The following is a 14,943-nucleotide window of genomic DNA, read 5'->3' as shown; positions in this document are numbered from 1 at the left end:
CCACCTGCATGCCCAAATGAGCAAACACCATCCTCCCCGGGACTCCAGGATGGTGAATCTGGGAGCAGGCTGTCACTGCTGCTCAGGAATTAATGAGGGAGAGCCAAAGGAGCGAATTTACCGGGAGAAAAGCCAGTTATTCCCCCTGAGAACACATTGCGCCACCTTGATCACACCGGGATATTTCAAGCTCCCCCACCCATAATGGAAACACATTTCCCAGCGAGGAGAGCTCACGGAGCTGCTCAAGGGAGAGAGTCTGAGGCTCGGCTCTGCACTGCTGGGGTGTGATTGAGGGGCAGAAAACTGAAACTGCAGCCTGGCATTCCGATGGGAGCACCCAGCACGGCCAGAACTGTCCCCAGGCATCCAACACCTGGCTGTCCCCAACACCTGGCTGTCCCCCTGGCTGTCCCCAACACCTGGCTGTCCCCTAGCTCTGGTGACACAGAGCACCCAGCACAGCTCTAGTGACACAGAGCACCCAGCACAGCCAGCACAGTCCCCAGGCATCCAACACCTGGGTGTCCCCAGCTCTGGTGACACAGAGCACCCAGAACAGCCAACACTGTCCCCAGACATCCATCACCTGACTGTCCCCAAAACCTGGCTGTCCCCCTGGCTATGCCCTGGCTGACACAGAGCACCCAGCACAGCCAAAACTGTCCCCAGGCATCCAACATCTGGCTGTCACAAACACCTGGCTGTCCCCAACACCTGGYTGTACCCCTGGCTGTCCCCAGCTCTGGTGACACAGAGCACCCAGCACAGCCAGCACTGTCCCCTGGCATCCAACACTTGGCTGTACCCAACACCTGGCTGTCCCCAACACCTGGCTGTCCCCCACCTCTGGTGACACAGAGCACCCAGAACAGCTAGCACTGTCCCCAGACATCCAACACCTGGCTGTCCCCAACACCTGGCTGTCCCCAATACCTGGGTGTCCCCAGCTCTGAGCACCCAGCACTGGGGCTCTATCCCCTCCTAAATCAGATTCCTTCTGGGGGTGCTGCAAAGTGCACGGCAGGAAAGAAACAATCACAGAGTAATTTTGGTGGGATTGAATTTAGGCATCTTCACCCCAAGCTCTGGCTCAGAGCAGGACGAGCTCCCCAGTCAGACCTCGGCCAGCCAAGCACTGAAAATCTCTGTGAATGTGGGAACATCCCCAGCCCCAGAGGGCCCGCTGCCCCATTTTTATTCTGCCACAAACTGAAGCATGGCACCAGCAGCATGCACCCCCAGGCTCCTGCTCCTGTTCCCAAACCCCAGATCTCGCTTKCACGGAACTATTCTGCTCCACTTTCCATCTGGAAGGTCAGAGGGAAGCATTCCCGACATTTTGGCTTYCCCAAGGCTCGGAAGCACCCTCAGGTTGRTGCACAAAGGGATTATTTGTGGCCRGAGCTGTCCCAGAGCCGGCTCCCCGCAGTTTATCAGCGCTACAAGGATAAACGCRGCGCACAAGGATGCCCTGACAAATGCGAGTCGTTTTCTACTGAGTCATCACGTCCTGCAACAGCTGGCGAACACAAAAGGTGCGAACAGAAATTGTAGCAAGGACTGCAAGAGAGTTGAGGAAATCTCCAGCTCCGTCTGCAGTCTGAGCTGTGACGGAGGGATTATTAATTAATCAGGCTCTTTAGGGAGAAAGAACCAGCATAAGGACTAATTAAAAGAACATACAGTGGAGGGCAAAAGATTATTTATGATACTAAGTAACAGCCCTGCTACTTTTTCTCCCTTCCACAGGCCCAATGGGAAGGATTAACAGGACGAATCGTCTTTAATAAAACCAGTGGTTTACGGACAGATTTTGATTTGGATATCATCAGCCTCAAAGAAGACGGCCTTGAAAAGGTAGGCAGGGTTTGTCTTATCTGCATGTGGCTGAGGATAACGCTGGTGCTCAGCAACAGAGAAATGGTTGGTGCTGTATTGATTCCAGGTTTCTGGGGTTTATATAAAAGGATATTCACTTTGTGGGATTTCTCAGATCCTTTTCCATGCTCAGCCATGACTCACTTGCCCTGAAGCCAGTGCGTGGGATTACAGATTGCAGAAGTGCTTGTGGCACTTTCCTGGGATAGTGGAGGCAAAAGAAACTTTCTGAGCATCCATTAACCCCTCCCTGCCCACAGCAGACTGGAATGATGCTTGTCCCACTCTCTCTTGCTGCCCTGGCTCACAAAMCCTCAGTCCTTCCCCGGGGARAGCAGAGCTCTGGAGATMATCATCTGCTGTSATCTCCCACTATRAAATTGCCCAAGGCACGGGAGYRGCCCCAGTTTATTATAACCTGGATTTCACAGTGCAGTGTCTATTTTGTTTATTTTCTAAGGAAAAAAGCAAAGTGTGGCCTTCTCTGGCTGGCTGGGGGTGTCACAAGGGTCGAGGGCATGAAGRCTGCAGCCTTGGGTCCTCCAAATTAATGCAGATCTCCAAATTACTGCAGATCTCCTCCAGGCACAGTAAAACCATGCTGATGTGCAAATCTGATCCCAGGTGTGCCTGGGGACTTAATTTCCTTCTCTTCAATTACATTAAAAAAAAAAGACCAAACTTAAAACAAAAAGGCAACATGCACAGCCTGAAAGCCCTTAGAACGCAGGTTTCAAGGTGAGAGTGGTTGATGGCAAAGAGAGCAGYGAGTGGAAATGTGATTTCCAAGGAATTCTATGATTCTCACTACTCTTTGAACGGCTCTGTGTCCCCGTTCTGCCACAGGTGTCTGTCACCTGTACTGCAGGAATTTGGCAGGGCAGCAAGGCCTTTCTGGAGCAGAGTCTGCTTTCCGACAGGTACCAGGTGCCTGTGGCAGCCGGGCACGGTGCTGGCTCTGTCCCCCTGGGCGGGGTGACAGCTTCTGAACCTGCAGGACACCCGGCTGGCAGCAGGGAGGGATTTCAATTACCCAGGGAATTAATCACTCGCACAGGGAGCAGCCCCGGGGCTGGAGGCAGCCGTGGATCAATCCTCTGTGTGGATGGGATGGATCCTGTGCTCCATCTCCTTCCTTCCTCAGCGTTTGTTTTTGCTGGGCTTTGAAAGGAGCAGCTGCCACATTCCCCACCACAGCAGCAGCTCAGTGCCTCAGGTAACACAGCTCAAGGTCACCGCGGCCCTCTCCTGCTTGAGGAGGTTTTGGTGTCAAATACAGAATAAAGAAAACGTTTCAAATCAACCCAGTGACCTTCAGTCTCGCTGCGATGGAGGAAAGAGGCAGGACTGAGCTGGGGAGGATGCTGCTGCCTCGCAAGAACTGAGCAGSAGCTGACCTTTGCAGCCTTGTTTTTTTGGCAAAATATTTTGTTTGTACAGAGTCTGACCCGAAAATAATAATGCATCTTTTTGAAGCCCAGCTGGAGAGCTGCGTTGGTCAGGTAACAGGAAGCGTGCCAGCCTTTGATACCACGTGAAATCAAATGTTGGAGCAGCGTCACCTGCCAAAGCAGCACCCCTCAGGTGTGCTGAGCAGCACTGGCACCCGCTGCAGTTATTGCATTTCTCTGTAGCTGCAGTTATTGCATTTCTCTGTAGCTGCAGTTGTTGCATTTCTCTGTAGCTGCAGTTATTGCCTTTCTCTGTAGCTGCAGTCATTGCATTTCTCTGTAGCTGCAGTTACTGCATTTCTCTGTAGCTGCAGTCATTGCATTTCTCTGTAGCTGCAGTTACTGCATTTCTCTGTAGCTGCAGTTGTTGCATTTCTCTGTAGCTGCAGTCATTGCATTTCTCTGTAGCTGCAGTTATTGCATTTCTCTGTAGATGCAGTTATTGCATTTCTCTGTAGCTGCAGTTGTTGCATTTCTCTGTCACATCCAGCCGTGTCCCCTGCACACCCCGTCAACTTTTGTCCCCAACAATTCTGAGATTTCTCAGCTCCCTCTATTATTTTTCTGAAAGCTTCGTGTCAGGTCCGGAGGGGTTTTAAAGTATCGATGTCAAATCTCTGTCGAAGCCAGAATTCTGTCAATAGTTAATCTGAACCAACAAAACGCCAAACTACAAACAAATCCCAGCCGGATTGTGCATTATGTATCACAGCTTATGTTTGTTGAGCTTTAGGATTGAACCCTTGATCCTCATACCTCCTGGATGTTCCAGGGATTACAGGAGTATTACCAAATCCTAATTACATATAGTTTGACTATCTGACTCACACAGTTCTCTTAACGCACTTTTCCCCTTTTTATTCCTTYTCTAATATTTTAAACTGATTAATTCAGCTTTAAGTGCCCATGCATTTAATTTTCTTAAAGAAAATGTAGCAAGGCAGAAGTGACTGGGGCTGCAGTGCAGCAAACTGGGGCCCCTTGGATTTGCTTTTTTCCCATGCACAATAATRATAATTTTTGACATTGCAGCTGTTGTGTGATCCAAGGCAGAGACAGCGGATTGCTTCGGTTTTACCTGAAATATTTAAAGCCTTTCACAAAGTTCGTGGAAACTCTTCTAGAATTTATGACAATTTTTTTTGCCAGGCAGCATTGCTCATTACAAAGTCTCTTTTTGGGGATGCAGTAAAACCAAGTTCTCCCCTTGGACTGCTGAAGAGGCTGAAGAATCTTAAAAACAGCAATAAATAAAAGATGGGAAGCTGCTGGCTCCCCGGTGGATTGAGCTGGCTGCCTTTGGCTTCTCTCCAAGTCCCACCTTGCAGTTTGACCCTACAGATGGATCGTTCTGTTCCCATTTCCAGGTGGGGTTTGTTTTTCCTCGCTGTCAGGCTGGCTCCGTGGCCACCCTGCTCCATTTGCTGGCAGCACTCCCACATTCCTCCAGCTCTCCTGACATTTTATCTCACTGTCACAGTCCTTTAGCCACTCCTGCCTTCAAAGTTTGCCCCAAATCCTCCCCTGCACCGTGGAGATCAGGTTAACAGGCTTAGCCTCGCMCAGATGACTTCCTTAAATAGAGACATGTTTTGCCATTTCTGGATCAATAGACTYCTTTAAAGTCTAATAATTTGTTAAATTTGACAGCTTGAGAAAACAGAGCACCTGAAATGGAGCTGATGTGCCTGTTCCATGCTGCTATCCCCTTCCTCCAGGTTTGCAGCCAGGACTGAGATCTCCCCATTCCAGGGATTTCCTGAAGGGGAAATCTCTGCCAAGAGATGTGTTAGAAACCTCCAGCTGATTTGTCACGGCACAGAGAGCAGGAATGGTCCCCACCAGGGATCTGCAGAGCTGGTCAAGTAGTTTTTAATCCTTGGTGGGAAAATAGAAAAGAAAGAAAATGGACTCAGATTTGTGGTTATTTTCATTGTACTTTATCTTTGCCCAGATTTGACTCTTTAGTGTGGTTTGATTGTTGTTCCATGCAGTGCCTTTGCAAAATTGTTTGTTCATTCAGCCCCTAAATTCCAGCCTTCATGGTGTCCATCCACTGCAGCAGCACTGTGGACTGTGGAACACGTGTCTGCAGCTAAAGGGTTAATGCAGATTACATGGTAATTCGGTAATTCCATTTTTGCTGCTGTTTACTGCAGACAAAAGAAGGAAGCTCCCTTTTCCAGACCAGCAGGATGCTGGAGTGTGAGGCAGGGATGGAGGAATTTGAGGTGGGGGCTCACACCTTGTTTTGCTTCGTTTCAGGTTGGAGCGTGGAGCCCTTCGGATGGTTTGAACATCACAGAAATCTCCAGAGGGCGGGGGCCCAACGTCACCGACTCGCTGAGCAACAGATCTCTGATTGTCACCACGGTGCTGGTAGGACACTGCCAGCCTGTCCCTGTCCTTCCCCCTCGAGTCCCAGGGATATCCTGTATCTCTGAAAGCTCACAGCACCCCAGAAAGAGCTCCTGCACATGGGCTGGGCTCACAGGGTGCCCATGTCCATGTCCCTGTGCTGAGGTGACCCACAGTGTCCCCAGTGCCACCCCCTGAGCAGGCTGCCAGCCCGCGGTGGTGGCCAACAAGGCTGGCACAGGCCAGTGGGAACTGTGGGTGCCGGTCCTGGCCGAGCTCCTCCACTGTCCCCTGTCCCCTTGGTGCTTCCCCTGCCCAGGAGCTGCTGCTCATCCTGGCTGAGCTCCTCCTTCCACAGCCCGGACAGGTCCCTGACCCTTCTTGATCCCTGCATCCCAGAGGGACCATCCTCTGCTGACCACTGCATCCCAGAGGGTCCAGCCCCTGCTGACCACTGCATCCCAGAGGGACCATCCTCTGCTGACCACTGCATCCCAGAGGGTCCAGCCCCTGCTGACCACTGCATCCCAGAGGGACCATCCTCTGCTGACCACTGCATCCCAGAGGGTCCAGCCCCTGCTGACCACTGCATCCCAGAGGGACCATCCTCTGCTGACCACTGCATCCCAGAGGGTCCAGCCCCTGCTGACCACTGCATCCCAGAGGGTCCAGCCCCTGCTGACCACTGCATCCCAGAGGGACCATCCTCTGYTGACCACTGCATCCCAGAGWGTCCATCCTCTACCCATCCCTGCATCCCAGAGGGTSCAGCCCCTGCCCATCCCTRCATCCCAGAGGGWCCAKCCYCTSCCCATCCCTGCATCCCASAGGGTCTGTCCTTTGCCAGTCCCTGCCAGAGGCCACAGGGGRTTTGCTGAGCCCCAGGACAGCCCYGTGTCACCATGCACCCAGTGCCCACTCAGGCAGGGCCACAGCAGTGGGCACTTGGCCAGCCAGCACTGCCCACCTCAGGTAGGAGTGTTTTGGTACAAAAGAGAACACCAAGAGGAGCCAGAGCCCCTGGCTCAGCTGTGACTTTGTCTGTCTGTCCCCTCCTGAGCATGTCCTGCTGAAGCGGGGAGGGCTGATGCCGTTACCCAGTTCTACTCCCAAATTCTACATTTTGTTGTCTCCTTCAATCTTGGACCTGAGCAGGGGGCAAGGGAGGAATCACAAGGAGTTTTCACTAATTAACAAACTATGGCTGTGGCATTGGTTCCTTCAGGGCTGTTACACTGCATTGGCCCGTGGCAGGGCACTGGGAAGCAAAAAAACACATCAGCCCTTGGCCAACCTGCCCAAAACTGGGCCTGGGGAAATTTTCCAGCCCTTTTGTGTTCCATGTTTTCAGGGAATGTAAAGGCACAGATGGAACAGAGCCAGTTGAGGATGCTTTCCCCAGTGTGGAGCAGTGTGATCCCTTGGGATGTCTTTCCCTTCCCAAAAGGATCTGACTCAATACAGAGGGGATTTGTATCAAAAGGAACAGAACCCAGAGTGCCCAGGGGGGAACAGAGAAAGGGAATGCTTGGTCTGGGCTGGAACCAAAGCCCTTGTACTCCTCAGCGAGGGCTCAGCTGAGTGTTAGCAGAACATAAGCCACAGACAGATGCTGCTGCAGCTTTCCTTGCAAATCCTCTCCTCCTAATGAACTTCCCATCCACCACATGCCATTTGTTCCAATGAAACATTTCCATGGCTGTGGCATTGCCTGGGTCTGGGCTGTGGTACCCACCATACCTCAAAGGGCACGGCGTGATGCGAAACGATGGAGTCAGGAGGGGACTGYGGCCATCTGCCTTGGACAGAAAAGGCTCTTTTCGAGCAGCATTTCCATCTCTGCGAGCACACACAAATTACATAAGGCACAGGGTGGTATCAGTTTCCATTAATTGTGCCACTCCATGGGCCTGCACACGTGCCAGAGGGTTTCCAGTTCGGAATTACGGCTGTCCTGAATCCCCATGCTCATGAGAGGAGGGAATGTGCTGAGACCCGAGAGCTGCAGTAATTGCCAGAATCTAAAACGTAAAACGCAGCCCTAGATGTTATTTGCATTTGYTACACCCCTTTGTAGTTCTGCACTGCTGTAAATGACGAGAGAAGAGCCATAGGAGGAGCTTTAAAAAGGAAAAGCATGAAAGGTTATTTTTTCCCCTTTTGCTCGTTTTGCAGTGACTTGTTGGAAGAGAAATATTACCCCGGCAGCCAGCGCCRCTCTCCCCAAGCAATATGGGAACTGTGAAGTTATGAAATTGAGGGCACCTTCACTGAGAAATCGATTAGCAAACTGAGAGAGCTTGTGAATTGGATGTCTGGCCATTTTCAGTAATAAATTGTGAAATAGTCCGTGAATAAGTGGTTCACAGAGTTCAGAATTACCCCCTAGGAAATGTTTGAGACCCRGAGATACATTACTGAAGCGAGTGGCGTCCTAATGTTCAGTGCCTCGGCTGTTAAATATGTATGTAATCCCTACAGCGCTTCCCAAAATTAATAGTGCTTTATGGCTGTTCTGGAGCCGGCGTATTTATACCGAGATCCATGGATTCAGCTGATTCACAAACAAAGCACTAATTCCAGAGCAGAAAGCCGCGGAGGCGGCGGGGGAGCGCGGGATTGAGCCGAGCTGCGTGTGCCAAGTTAAACTCGGCGGGCGTGATGCGATCAGCCGGGCTCCGGAGCTCTGCAAACGGAGCTTCGTGCACTGCCACGTCCCCTCCTGACCCTGCTGCCCTTCTGGGGCAGCCCAGGGTCCTGGGGCAGAGCTGGGGATGGCAGGAGGGTAGGGACAAGTGCCACCCACCTCCAGGCTGGCACAGCCCCCACCCTGTGCCCCGAGCCCTCTCCTCAGTGCACCCCTGGCAGGACACCCATGCCCCACCAACGTGGGGTGACAGTGTGACAGTGCTCTAACGAGGGCTCCAGATGTCCCCTCCCACCTCTTCAAGGCCCTCCATGCCTGAACAAAATCTCAGGGGGCATTTGCCGGCACAAAGCATAGCCCTCCCTCTCCTTCCCTCGCTGACCACCCCAAGGCAAGGACAGGAGCAATGTGGACACCCCCAATTTGAGCCAGGGACTCGCTGTAGGTCCCTCACCCTCCCCTTTCCTCCCAGCTCTTGCCTGCTGCCCACCAGCTTTTCCCATTYCCATCTGTCCTCCACACGTTTTCCCCTCGGGCTCCCCAGTGCTCCTCGTCCTCGGTGGCTGCCCAAGCCTGAGAGGCACCAGAGGACTCTGGACATGGCTGTGTGACCTCAGCTGCCATCCCCTGCTCCAGGGGAAGAATCCACAGGTCACATCATCAGCTCCCTCTCCCCTGTGCTGGTGCTCAGCTCTGCTGTGTTTCAAACACCCCCAGCCCTGCCAGGCAGACAAAAGTGCAGCAGACGGCTCAAAGTTTCCCTGGGCAGCAGCAGAGCCCGGTGTCCATCATGTGGTGCCAGCACAGRGGAGTGTGAGCTGAACGGGGAAATTTTGGGGTGGCCCSAGCCATGCACAGCTCYCTCAMCCCRAATTTCACCRAATTTTCACCCACCAGCTTGCTGTGGTGAGCGGCCGGTACCGGGTGCAGGGCTCGGGGCTGAGTTCATCCTCTCCCTTTTTCCCTGTTTCTATCACTTCATTTTCGGAGCATGAAATGGTTATTTTTCACCCTGAAATCCTACCAAATGGAAAACAGTTGGCTGCTCAGAAGAGACAAAATTAAATTTTGTGGGGTAAACAAGGTTGCTAATTAGCTGATGTGCTGTGCAAAGTTAATTTATTCCCAACATGTCACGGTGCCAGCCCTGCCTGGAGAGCCGGTGCCTGGCGGCTCGGGCTGACCCGCGGAGGTGGCTCTGCCTCCAGCTGACCCTGAGCGGGGATTTTTTTGCTTTTCCTTGCAGGAGGAGCCCTTTGTCATGTTCCGCAAGTCCGACACGGCCCTTTTTGGGAATGACCGCTTCGAGGGCTACTGCATTGACCTCCTGAAAGAGCTGGCCATCATCCTGGGCTTCTCCTACGAGATCCGGCTGGTGGAGGACGGCAAATACGGGGCCCAGGATGAGAAGGGGCAGTGGAATGGCATGATCAAGGAGCTCATTGACCACGTGAGTGAGCCTTGGTGGTGGCAAGGGTTGGGTGTGGCTGGATGTCCCCAGGCTGTTCCTGGGGTTGGGTCTCCAGGGTGGGACAGGTCCCATTTCTCGCCAGCTCGGAATACCCACAGCGAGCTCCTGATCTTGCCTGGCTCCTTGTCACACCAACATCCTGGAGTTTGGATCTTCCAAATATTCGTTTGGGATGCCCTGAGAGTAGCCATTCTCTCAGCACAGAAATGGGCTCTGGGCTCCAGGCACAGCCTTTCCTCACCAGGTGCTGGCCACAGCAGGACACAGGCTGGGCACATAGACAGAAAAGGAGCTTTCTCTGGACCCCAGGGCATGCTGGCTGTCCTGGGGTGGCAGAGTGAGCTGCTCTCACCCCTGAGGACAAACATGGCCCAGGGCACAGCACCAAGGTGTCTAGGGGATCCCAAGCATATCCTCAACATTTCCCAGTCCAGAGGAGCTGCCCAGGCTGCGGTAGTAGGTGTGTACTGAGCAGTTTAATTCTTTATTTTCTCTTAAAAAAACCACATTTCCTAAAATCTCCTGGGACAAGGAGCTCCCTCTGCCGCATACCAGCTGTGCTTCCCTTCCATGGCCACTTTCAAAAGCCCACAAAGCACCAGGGAATGTGTTACAGCAGCTTCGCTCCCATGTCACCAGCTCTGAAGCCGCCCCTTGCACCCAGAGGTTGCTCCGTTTCCTAATTAGGTATCTTGCCTCCAGCACCTCCTGTGATCCCAGGGGCCCAGTTATGGAGGTGAGGGAAGCTGGTGTTTTTATGAATATCTGGTTCCCAGAGAAGGTCTCTGTGAGAAAAGCTGAGGACAGGAAGGATCCGTGCTCTGAGCAGCATGGGTGACAGGAGGGGCAGGGCGAGAGCTGTAACACAGCGTTCTCCTCCTGAATATCCTACTCGAGTGGGGCAGCCCTTAGAGCACCTCTCCAGGCCCTGGCTACATTCTGAATCCACAGCAAAGACACGAAAATAACCCCCTGTCTGTAAAGCTGTGATGCTTTTACCATCCATGAGAGAGGAATGTGTTTGCTGGGTGAGTCACTGCAGTGCGTGGAGAGCCCAGCACAGGCTGGGGCTGCTGAGCAGCTCAGGAGCTGGGCTGGCCTTCCAGATCTGCCTTCTCTGCCCTAAATGACATTGGACAAGTTGCTTCTGTGCACTGCTTCCTCCATCTGTAAAATGCAGATGATAATGATTGTGTTCCTTATAGGGAGGAATTTTGCAGCCCTCGCCTGGCACGGCCCAGGGAGCAGGAGGGTGACAAGGGCAGCCAAGGACAGCTCTGGGGAACAGGGCACTGCCTCGTGGGGGAACACAACCACAGSCTCTGCAAACCTGCCTCGGTGCTTTTCCTTCTGGAAAACTCCACGCGGCTCAAAACACAGATTTTACAGSCTCTTACACAACAGCCTCGCCGAGTTAGACAAGTGGCAGTGTCCCAGTGGAAGGTGCTGGTGCTTTGCCGCTCCGAGTGACGCGTGTGACACAGATGGGAACCGACGTGGAGTGGTGGCAGAGCCCCTCAGCAGAGCCCCCCGGGACATGGCTCCTCCACCCAGTGCCCGCTGCCGGTGTCACCAAACTGCAGGAAAAACAAAAACACTCCAATAACATTTTTGATGTCAGAGAGTGAAGGCATTGCTTTATTTTCTGGCCAGGATGTTCTGGCCAGGATGTGCCACAGAAATCATTTCATCCACACACAGCCCGGCTGTGCAGAGAAAATCATTCCATGATACATGGATTTTACAAGATTTCCCCAAACTTTATCCAGTCCAAGCCAGAGAACTCCATGGGTTCAATGTTCATTGGTTCAATGTTGAGTAGCTCTCATTTTCTAGATTCTTACTGGATCTGGATTTTTTCGCTTCTGATGCTGATCAGGTCCTGCTYCTCATCTCTCATTTTCCAGACCAGGTGCCTCCAGCTACTCCAGGGGGGAGGTTTGGGGCTGATGTTTCGTTAATGACCTTCGATGCTTGTTGATGGTTATTATTTTTTGTGCTTCTCTCAGTCTATTGAGATTTTAAGTTCATAACAACAATGTCCTGGAAAGAAACTTCAACACCCTTTCCCCATGGCAAAGGTGAACAAGATCTTTGACTRAARTTACATAAMAAAATTTTAAACTGGTGTATTTTCCAACACTGGGARCAGGTGCTGGGGCTCATGAGGACAAAACCCCTGCAAAGGGAATTAAATGGTCATTTAGCCCAAACCATGTCACTTCMAGTGTCCTGCAAGGCACCCCAGGGCTCCCACGAGGCTTCAGCCATTCCCAAAGCTSTGGTCAGCTAATTGAGACAGACAAGAAGGAGGTTTGGGGAGCAACCTCGTTATTTCACAATCACACCAAAATCATGGTCAAACTTGCATTGTAGTATGTCTTGGATAACTATTTAAAAAGCAAATCAACACAGGGCAGCAGGAAAGGGCCAAAACCCTTTTTCCTGTGAGTTGTGCTCTAATGCTGCTGTGCAGCCCTGTCCTGCATGGCTGGACACGTGCCTGCAGGGACTGGTGACACTGCCCAGCCCCCATGTGAAGCCATTAGCTCCTTTATCTGCATGTCATTGCTTTTTATAGCAGTGTTTATGTAAAGCCTTAAAAAGTGGAATAAAAAGTGGAATTAGAACCAGATGGGCCCTTCCTCAGCAGCATCTTCACATGGTCTGGGCACAGGCACAGCCCATGGACGCTCTGCAACAGGAAAGCTCAAGCYTATTTCACGCCCTGGAGGAAAAGTGTTAGGGACAGCATTCAAATCGAGTTGAAGTGGTGGAAACAGGGCTGCCCACACCCAGAGTTTGGTGCCTGAGCTGGCTTTCCTCTCTGCTCGGTGTCTCCTTTTCATAAACAGCTTGGGATCGTTTGGATGGGAGCATAAAGCAGGMAGGATTCAGTGAGGTCTAAATGCCCAGGCCAGGATAAATTCAGTGCAGAAAGTCAGAGCATTGCTGGAGTGCTTAGCTCAGGATAAATTCAGCGCAAAATTCAGAGCATTGCTGGAGATGTGCTTAGCTCAGGAGACAGAGCCCCCCAGACTGCTGTGACACAGGTGGGCTGAGCTGTGTGGGCTCCCCAAATACCCTGTGCAGAGCAGGGGGTGCTCCTGGGGTGCAGTGAGAGGCTAAAATGATGATTATTGCTGCTCAGAGGGCCTGGGAGCTGTGGAAGTGACAGATTCTGTGTGGCAGGAATCGACCAATTCAGCTTGAGCTGAGGCTGAAATTTGGAGCAGAGGAGATGGGCAAAGCAAGGGGCACCTGTCCATCTTCACTGGGCTGGAGATGCACCTCAGGAGCTGGGTGAGGGTGAAAGGAATGAGAAGGGAGTGTCTTTACAAACAAACTCTGACTCTGGGGGTAAGATAAGGCTGATRCTGGGASAYAGAARGAAACAATGGGAAGGATTTCCATAGGAATTCATTTGATTGACTTATCYCAGACTRTKTTARTRRACTACAAGAGCAGAGAYACAGAGATGRATATTGAAAGGGGGCAATGTATGATAGAAGGGGGGTTTCATTGGGTGTTTCRGGGARTCTGTACCTCTCAAGTAMCTCAGYCAATGKGGAAAGAGAGAGGGAASTGCAGYCGARAAATTAAGATAAAAAGAGGCTGYGTCCTCTATSAATTTGAGAGACCCCATGRGAAATGCCAATGACCTCTCCCTTTATTCATGAATAAAGTTRCAGGACTCCTCTGTCTCATTTTTAGACATAAAMCTCTAGTGCTTGTRGATTAATTTYCCTAACAAGGGTGTCCCAGGGGGTGATGACAGCAGGGTTTGGGGGATGGAGAAGGTGCTGTCACCAAAGGGACACACGTGGCCTCCCCAGGTAAATCACGCACCAGGACAGGTGTTTACACAGCGAGAGCTCAGGCACGGCTCACGCATCCTCCCCCTCTCCTCTCTCTGATCCARACATGCCTGGCCACAGGCAGGGATGCCTCGGGCTATGATCCTTTGTAAAATCCCTGTGTTTCTAGTCTGGCCTTGAGCATAAACAGGGAAAGCAACAGCAATCAGAGCAGCCACAGCACGACCGTGTCCAACGGGTCCCCAGTAGCAAATTCAGAGACAACAGCCTCATGCAGCTGAGTGCAGCAGCCCTGCCCCGCTGCCTTTCATCTGCTACTCATCCTCAGCACAAAAAAAATCCCTGTTTTGAGGAGTTCAGTCCACTCCCTGGAGAAGAAACCTCTCTCCTCGTCACAGTCTGCTGCTTATTGTCACCTCTCTGGCCATCCCGCAGAGGAGCCTTGATCAGAAGGGCTGTGAGAKCTGAACTCGGGTATTCAGGGAGGTCTGGGGCACCCAGGTGACACAGGGAAAGTCCTGAGTCCTTTATTCATGGCAAACAGGGAACCTGACAACTGCCAAATCTCTTCCTTTCAGCAGCAGTGAGCTGCTATTGATGTTTATTCATAGAAATTATTACTGATACAAGCAAAGCTCCACTGCACGCCGCGGCCCATCCGTTCTGATTTATAAATTCCAGTTGTCTGGCAAAGCAACGCCTGCAAATCTTCCCTATTGTTTGTGGGCAGAATCCCATAAAAACAGCAGAATGAGTTGTTCTGGACATTTTGCACAAACTTGTTCACAAATAAAACTTGTCTTCTGCTGCGACAGTGCACATCAAATTGCCATTCAGCCTGAAACTTCAGGTGGGAATAAAACAGACGTGGAAAATACTAGGGTTTCTAATGGAAATCCCTGCCAATGGTAGCTGTGGAGGAGTTGTAATATCCATCCTCAGGGACGATTCCTGACAGTTGATTTCACACTTTCACAATAAGTGGACATTTATTGACAGAAAATTTCTGGCAGAAATACAGATTGCACCACGTTGCCAGCTCCCCATTAATGCTTCCACACTGGTGGAGGTTTTATCTTGAGTGTCATGAGCTGGGATTTCATCTGGAAGCCACTGGGCCTGGAATAGGCCATTGGTCCAACGTTGGGCAGTTCTCAGCATTTGGGTTCCTGGTGGATCTGGATTTCTTCTCCTCCGATGCTGATCAGGTCCTGCTCCTCATCTCTCTTTGCCCAGAGCAGTGCCCCGAGCACGGCAGGGGGGAGCTTTGGGGCTGATGGTCTGTGAATGGTCACTGATGGTCACTGATGGTCACTG

The 14,943-nt window shown here is 51.8% G+C and overlaps 1 protein-coding gene across 1 annotated transcript in view; it reads left to right on the top strand.

Moving 5' to 3' along the window:
• The window catches only part of GRIK3 (glutamate ionotropic receptor kainate type subunit 3), a 113,596-nt gene that overhangs the window by 77,228 nt on the left and 21,425 nt on the right, over positions 1-14,943 (top strand). The window contains exons 8-10 of the mRNA XM_057381027.1: positions 1,753-1,860; positions 5,598-5,711; positions 9,584-9,787. Of these exons, the coding sequence (XP_057237010.1) occupies positions 1,753-1,860; positions 5,598-5,711; positions 9,584-9,787 (426 nt within the window). The remainder of the gene's footprint in view (positions 1-1,752; positions 1,861-5,597; positions 5,712-9,583; positions 9,788-14,943) is intronic.

This window comes from Malurus melanocephalus, unplaced genomic scaffold (assembly GCF_030028575.1).
Source record: "Malurus melanocephalus ecotype Western Australia unplaced genomic scaffold, MMel_1.1 scaffold_488, whole genome shotgun sequence".
Classification (NCBI taxonomy): Eukaryota; Metazoa; Chordata; class Aves; order Passeriformes; family Maluridae; genus Malurus; species Malurus melanocephalus.
The sequence above is the reverse complement of the archived record's forward strand: the minus strand, read 5'-3'. Positions and strand labels throughout refer to the sequence as shown.